At 27.7% G+C, this 8,364-nt stretch overlaps 1 protein-coding gene across 1 annotated transcript; it reads left to right on the top strand.

Moving 5' to 3' along the window:
* The first annotated feature begins 792 nt into the window (after nt 1-792).
* Nucleotides 793-8,106, top strand: LOC106788694. Its single transcript, XM_014752179.1, has 21 exons — nt 793-938; nt 1,058-1,333; nt 1,549-1,699; nt 1,787-1,946; nt 2,060-2,323; nt 2,413-2,626; nt 2,729-3,044; nt 3,171-3,478; nt 3,596-3,916; nt 4,204-4,231; nt 4,289-4,424; nt 4,502-4,602; nt 4,674-5,015; nt 5,122-5,498; nt 5,581-5,761; nt 5,836-6,061; nt 6,167-6,353; nt 6,604-6,948; nt 7,032-7,425; nt 7,615-7,866; nt 7,957-8,106. Exons 1-21 carry the CDS (start codon nt 793-795, stop codon nt 8,104-8,106), a joined length of 4,875 nt encoding a protein of 1,624 aa, XP_014607665.1.
* The last annotated feature ends 258 nt before the right edge of the window (nt 8,107-8,364 follow it).

Genomic DNA, 8,364 nt, shown 5'->3' with positions numbered 1-8,364 from the left:
CTAAATGTTTTTCTATGCGTACTAGATGAAAGATCACGTGTATACATAGCCAACGTTCAACAACGTTTACCTGTGTCCTTCTCATTCGCATGTATTTCTTATTCTAAACGTATATTCAAACGTATTTAATCATTAGTATAGATAAACGCGTAAATATAAAAATCAATACTTTATGTATAATATGTTAACTATGTTATAATAAAATAAACTACGAATAAAAATACATTAGTATGAGAATGTATATTGAATATACTATGAATGTATAATTAATTACCGATTAAAAAAGTATATTATTCGAACTTACCGGTTTATAATAGAAAAAAGCCGAGATGTTTGTTCGTTCAAATGCTAAAATATAATATAATCAATATATAAATAATAATCAATAAATCAATAAAATTTTAGATTATAATATTCTCATTTTAGTATTCTCTCTTTTAATTGTTTAAACAATAGTCTTATTATTTTAATATTTTAATTGGTAATCTGACGAACGCGTTTGATTAAAAGTATTAATTATTTCGAAGTATTCAGTTGTTTACTCGTCGACATGCAGTAGCATACTAAACGTGAAACTGTCAATGTTAGTTAATATTGATAGGTTATAATTATATATATTAATTAACAATAAAAATAATTTATACAATTATCTTTATTTATCGTAATTTTAATTATTCGAATAAACGTGAAATATGTCATAGAATTTAACGATATATCTAAAATACATTGAAGGATCATAAATAATATCGTACAGTATAATTTATTAAATATATTTGATCGTGCAAGGAGAATATGGCTTTTTTCCAATTGGTACTGAAAGCTCATCGTTTAGAAAAACTTCGTCGTACATACGAGTATGAAAAGTTACGATCGATCGAGCTTACGAAGGGTGCCAAGGGTTTGACTTGGAGTCAAAGACTTCGTCGTAAAAAATTGCGGTAGGTTTCGTTGACCCCCCATCTCAATCCTTATCTTTATAGTCAATCCAAAAAAAGTTCAGGATTTTAGTAAATAAAAATTTCTATTACTCGTACGTCATTTCAAACATATCCGACAGATTGAAAAGAAAAGTGAAAAACTTTTGGAAGAGTGTAACGAGCTTTCCGGAAGATTCGTGGCTTCATAAAAAAGCATATTTATTGCGTACCAATGGTACCTTTGAAAATTATATATTAAAAAGTATATTTGGATTTTTCGGTGGTATTTTTCTCACATATTTATTCTTCATGTTTTTCGTCGTACAATTAAATTTTTCTTTAACGTCGGCAACACTTTTGTGCTCGATTATCGGAGTAATATTAACTCTAGGATTATCATTTTTTACTGGAGTTAGGTTAGTATCAAATTTTATAATACGTAAGTGGGTTGAAAAATTTCGAATATATTTTTAAAAACAATGTATAAGCTCAAAACTTTTCAACCCACTCTCATAATATTTCAATATATATATATTATATATTTCTTTTTTTTTTTTAAATGAAAATTATTTACGCGGCCTAAAAAAATATATTAGATAATTCGTGGCTTGTTTATTTACTTTTTAAACAGGTGTGTTATATTTTTATTATTGCCACAATTTTTTTCGAAACGTGGCCGACAAGCTTTGATCGCATACGCTTTTATTTTAACTCTCACTGGTCCAGGAAAAAATGTATTAAGAAATATAAGCGTACTTACGGAATCTTTGGTCTGCGGCCAGGTAAAATTCGATAATTAAAATTTGATAGCAAATAAAAAAAATAATTGTTATTTATTAATAATAAAATATGGTTCGAACAATTTTTAGGAACAATTGAAGGAAGCTGTTAAATCCGTTTTGGATATAATAAAAGAACCGTTTTATGCATTGAAAGAAGCTATCATGAAAGTAACTAAAGCAGTTAGAATTATCGTATCGAGGATTAAACAAACTTTCATTGCGATAAAAAGACTCGTTCTTAGTATAAGTAATTAACAAAATGAATTTTTCCCCTTTCTAACAAATTTAAAACAAAAAGTAAAACAAAAGTACAATTTTTAAATCGAAACTTTTCTTTACCGTCACATTTTTCATTGACAGTCAAAGTAATTACCGCAGTATTTCAATGGCTCGGTAGCGTCGTGAACATTTGTAATAAAAGATTAGGCACGCCTTACGAAAGATGTCAAAAAGTTTTCGAAGGTGCCGTTGCCGATTGCCGAGCCAAATTGGGCCCAATTTTTGGTGGAATTTGTGATCTAACGTATATCGTTAGTGTCCTGTGTTGGATCGTTAAACCATTAGATTTTATTTGTATGTTAGTTTCATACGTAGCCGATGCTATTGTTGGTGCTGTTAAAAAAAGTAAATTTTTTTAAATTAATTAATATCATTATTATATAAATTACATTTATATGACATTTTTATTAATATAAATTTATGATATTATACAGAAATACGAAAATTCACTAGACACATGAAAACGATGTTTTACGTTAAAGTAAAGTTTTCTCATTCGTTTCATTTCGTAACGAATAAAACTAAATCTATACACGAAATAGCTACGGATATTTCTACTGAGATTAAATCAAGAAGAGAAAGATTCATCGCCATTTTCGATTGGGTCAATTGTTTAACAGCTTTCTTTATATTTTTCATGTTACTTAGGTAATTCATATTTAATTTACTTACGATTCATATAAGAATCATTATATTATATATAAAAATGAAAATTTCAATGAATCCTTTCCTATTATTTATTTATTTCAGAGTGTTGCATTATCGATACAAATGGTTAACCAGCGAAAGATTTGATAATAGATATATTACTAATGATATTCGTACGATTGATTTGATAAGAGCAAGACAAGATAAGGAAACGATATTACCGTTGAATCCTCGTGAAAGAAATCGTTATGTTTCAATGACGTCTATTAGATTAATTAAAATCGAAAGAATTAAATTAGCCAAATCTGTGATATTTTTATGCCTATCTACGATGAAAATTTGTATGCATATTGTTACGGATTATAGTCTTTATTGGATACTCAGTTTAATTAGATATCACGGTCGAATTGATACTCAGGTATTTCTATTTTTTTATTTTTTGTTTTCTTTTCTCACACGAAAGGGGACTTAATAATCTGAATTATATAATTAATTAATCAAACAGTTTATTATATTTATTATTATTTTTTTTTATTATTCGTAGATCGATCAGCCAAACTCTGTTGGCGTATACGTTTCGGGAACGGGTTTTCTTGCTGAACTTTACAGAAGTATAGTAAAAGCATTTACACCGCATATTAAAGATATCGAAATAAGTTCGGTTCCGTGTTTACCAGATCCAATACCACCTAATTACGATGGATATATTAGAATCTTATCTTTGATTTTTTTCTGTTGGATTATGACAATTTTTGAACCTTATAGTCTTCGATTGAGACAATTGGTAATGTGTCAGTATCATCCCGACAGAGCTAAGCAACGTGCTGCTTGGCTTTACAATCATATAATGCGGTAAGAAATATTTTAGAATTAAAGTAAACTTTTATTATTTTCAATTGAATAAAAATAAATCTGTTGACGAAATTAATTGGAGATATTTAAATTGAAATTGAAATATGATTTTATTAGTTCGAGAGGTAGTTTCGTTAAATACGCTAGACGACAATTACGTAGAAAATTTAGTATCAATGGTGAAACTATAGAAAGGATTACATTGAAACAACGTTTTATAACGATGTTTCCATTTTTAAATATATGCTTCCCACAAAAGGAAGAAACTTGTCTATTGTGCGGTGCTGTTAAATTAGACGATAATACTCATATTAAATGTCCAACACCTAATTGCGTTGGATTATTTTGCTTGCAATGTTTTGAGGATTTACAAAATATTTGTACGATTTGTCAATCGCCATTGGAATACGGCGATTTATCGGACATGAGTGAAGAAATGTAAGATTTTATTTTTTTATATTACGTTATTATATTAATATTAAATTTATCAAAATTAATATAAAATTTTTATATATATTATTTTTTTCTTTATAATTAAATGTGTAGACGATATTTAAATACGGCATTGATTTAAATAATAAAACAAACAATTTTTAGATGATGTGATAATGTATAATATTATAATATTTATAATTTCAATTGAAATCTCTAAAAACGATCGCGCGTTGTATATAAATTTAATATTATAAATCAAATGTTAAATAGAAAAATATTTCATATGACAGAGATTCATCGGACGATCAATTGAAAATAGTTCACGAGAAAAAATTAAAATTAGCCGAGATTGAAAGAAAGAAGAAAGAGGAAGAGAAAATAATGATGAAAGAGGAAGAAAATGGTTTAAAAGAATTGGAAAAAATCGAAACGAAAGATGTAGGAGAACAAACGGATGAAAAAGAATTCGAAGATTCCGATGAAACTAGTTCTACTTCGACTTATTCTTACAGTAAATTCAATCATTCGAATTATTAAAATAAATAAATCTGTAATAAGATAAAATATATATATATATAAAAAAATCAGGTTACCAAGATGATTTGACACGAGAACCAGATATTTGTCAACGGAAATTACCATTCAAAGATTTGGAAGCTCAAAAAATACGAGACGACGTTACTATTCAGGTTAAAAATTTGTGTGTGTAATCAAATAAATGATTTTCTTTTGAATAATATCTTGAAAAAATTAAATTTAGATATTCAACGATCCAATCGCGAGAAGTATAACACTGAGCAGCGATACAACACCATCTTGTTTCGTTGTAAGAGCACATAGAAAAGTTCGAAGTAGATTAAAGAAAAAACAACGTACGTTGTTTCCTTACGATGATAGTTGTAATTCGTCAAGTACGATAACAAATTCCGAATATTGTCCAAGCGAGGAAATAAAAGAGGATGAAGTGATACACATAGAATTGACGAACGATAATAATTCCAGAGAATTGTTAATAAAAAGTAAATACAAAGAAGATAAGGGCAAAAATCGCGTTAAACAAATAATCGGGGCATTGACCAAAATTCCATGGCTTGGTAGAAGTGTGAGTATCGTTACAAACACACAAATATTAACACAATGAAATTCTAAATATAAAAATCAATTAATATAACAGGTTATGTCAATAATATTTGATTTTTTATTTGAAGAGAAGAAAAGGATTCCAACCACGGAGACAATCTTTGATCAAACGAATAATTAAAATGTTAAACGTGAAAGGATCAAGTTCACCTGTACAAACCTACAGACGTATAAAATATAAAAGAAAAGATTTGGAAGAAATATCATCGTCAACGTCAACGTTAAGTGACGATAATGATGGATCGTATTTGATAAATAAAAATCAATCGAAAAAATGTATACTCAGAGGAAGAAATACTCGTCGTAATATTGAATGGGAGGATCCTGAGGATATAATTCATGCGAAAAATTATAAAAAAGGAAAAATTATTTGTCCTGGTAATGTGGACGATATTAATTGGCAATATCCTTGCGAAAAGAAATTTATTACGAAAGATTTGCCAAGGTAAACATTAAGGATTTTTATTGACAAAAAATTATATTGAGAAAATTTGATTTTAATTTTAATGCGAATATTTGGCTCTCAGACACTTAGAAACAATTTCAAAGTGCGTGTCTTATTATGAAATCGATGAAACTGGGGATTCACAATCATCTTGTAAATGTGTTCGTAAAGAAAATGATATTAACATTTTATCGGATGCGAGAACGTCGTCTAATAGTCGGAAAACGGATACGTGGAATATCATTGGTGAAGATGATTCACAAGTGAGATAATAATTTTTTTAAAAATAAATATAATTTGATGAACCTTTAAGTTTAAAAATTTATGATGTGTTTAGAATTATAATCTTCGATCATCTCAACATACCTATGTAAATTTTATAAATGAGAGAGCAGAAAAAATGAAGAAAAATCAAGACACAAACAAAGAAACTGAAAAAATTCTTCATAAAGGTGAAAATGATACAAACGAATCAAGCAATTACGATGACAAGTATTTAAATACAGAAACCGATCAAATGACGATGGAAGATGAAGAAGAAACAAATAAAGTTAAATTATCAGGTTTGGAATTGTATCGGGCAAAGAAAGATAAGATGAAAAAAAGATCAGATAAAAAAAAGAATATTATTCATTCACGAAATAAAACTGTTAACAAAGTTGACATAGGAACTGATCCATTTGATTATGACAAAGCAGTACAAACGAAGATAGGAAAACGTAGGACTAAACAAACTAATGAACAAAAGAAATTTGAAAAATCGAAGAAAATTAATCACAACTTAAAAACCAAATTTACAGAATCGAAAGAACAAAGATGGAAAAAATGTATCGAAGAATACAAAAAACGTAAAAGGTAATAGTAAAAATATGCATGACACAAGATTTCTAACAATAAAATTTATATTTTCAACAGACATCAAAATAAACGATCGAATGATTTTGATAATAAATCATGTTGGAAAGAACGCGATTTGAAAAATAAATTAACGATGATGGAAAAATTATATTTAAAGAGAAAAAATCGTAAGAAGAATAAAACTAATCATAAACGGTAAGTTTATTTCAATTCATTTGATCGAATATTAATTAATTTTGAATATTAGAGGAACTTGCGACGAATCTCATCAGTTTCCCGAAGATCATTATGAAAGAGAATTTATTCATGAAAGAATTTATCCTAAAGAAAAGCAAAGACAATTAATATCTGGTTTCATACCTATTGTATATCCTGAACATTTGCAAAGTTACAAACCGTCTTATGATTTACACGAAAGAAATCGTGAAAAAATATCGAAGCAAGAACAAACGAGCGATCTTGGACCAATTTTTCAACAATATAGTTCACAAGTTCGTCAATGTAAACCGGATGACGATAAATCGCGATATTATTACGAAAAATATTCTCGTCAACTTGAAGATGATCAAACTGATGATAGCAGACACCAAGAGTAACACACGTCTTCTTCTTCTTCTTAAACGTATTTTTTTAATTTAATTAAATATTAATCATTATATATTTTGATTCAATCAGTTATTGTTATCATTCGAATGAACATGCTGAAGAAGAAGTTACTACGTGTACAGAAAATAAAACTAATTCTTCGGAAAGTTTATCACCAACTTTGGAAAGATGCAAACGAGACGAGGAACATCGTCATAAACAAAATATTTATCGTATTGCAGCATCCTCAGACAAATTTCATCCTCCTATGATTAGAAAATATTTGCCTATGTATCAAAAATCGGAATTGATCGAAGAATTAAAGGAACATGATAGAATGAAATTAATTAGAGAAAAGGAAGCTATGAGATGTGTTACTTCGAATCCTTTAGAATCTAGGAAGTTATCATTTATTACTAAAATGCGAAAAGAACAAACTTTGAGCGAACCATTCGTGGATTGCGATCGTGGAAAATCAGTGAATGTATACAAATTATTTATTATTAATTTGTTTGTTTATTTTTTTTTTATTATAATTAAAACATTTTAATTTTTTCACAAGGCATCTCTTTTCTAATTAAATTATAAATTAAAATCTGATATATAAAATTGTTTAGGTAATTTTATATACGTTATATAAATTATTTTTAATTAAATAAAAATTATTTTACAGTACCCGTTATCCCAAGCAGTAAAAAATGAGAAACTTCCTTATCAAGAAACTAAAGCATTCAAAGAAGTAACGAAAGAATTTCGTAGACGAACATTGTCCACAAAAAAGGATGAAACTATACCTTTAATTTCTCAATCAAAAAATGCAGATAAGTCTAAAGAAGTCAAACAATTGTTTCCTCCCAATGAAAAAAATCGTAAATCATCCAACTTCGTATCCGACATCACCCACAGAATAGTCAATACATTTAAAGTAATTAATACGAATTGAAATTATATAAAAATTATGAAATATTTCTATTTTTGTATTCACATTAATTATTTTTTATTTTTATACATGCAGCCAATGCATCATCACACCAAATGTGTTAGAAAAAATCCCGAAATTCATGAAATGTCATCGAATGTTTACGAGACACCATGTAGAAGACATTTATCTGACGTTTCATCTTCGTCGGATGATACAACAGATAACAACGACGTGATTTGGTAAAATAATAAAATTTAGTAAGTCATGTGAACATTACGTATACATATTTTAATATACCATGAAGTTGTCACGAATTATCGATTGTTTCACAATTCTATTTCTTTTTTCTTTTTCTTATTACAAACAATTAACAAAATTTTAAGATTAACCTAAATTATAAAAATTGTCAAGTAATCCGTCTTATAAATCAAACGAAAATTTAAGACACATATATTTTTTTTTATTCAACAGTACAACAATAACAAAATAATACTCGAACAA

Source organism: Polistes canadensis, unplaced genomic scaffold, assembly GCF_001313835.1.
Source record: "Polistes canadensis isolate GaletaPanama2010 unplaced genomic scaffold, ASM131383v1 scaffold_150, whole genome shotgun sequence".
Taxonomy (NCBI): domain Eukaryota; kingdom Metazoa; phylum Arthropoda; class Insecta; order Hymenoptera; family Vespidae; genus Polistes; species Polistes canadensis.
Note: the sequence above shows the minus strand (reverse complement) of the source record. Positions and strands in the feature narration are given on the sequence as shown.

Bases quoted from the DNA above. Each gene is read 5' to 3' on its own strand.
- LOC106788694 (XM_014752179.1), top strand. From the start codon at position 793: ATGGCTTTTTTCCAATTGGTACTGAAAGCTCATCGTTTAGAAAAACTT. The intron at 2,627-2,728 runs GTAATTCATATT...TATTTATTTCAG, and splicing joins ATATTTTTCATGTTACTTAG to AGTGTTGCATTATCGATACA. The intron at 4,603-4,673 runs GTTAAAAATTTG...AATTAAATTTAG, and splicing joins GAGACGACGTTACTATTCAG to ATATTCAACGATCCAATCGC.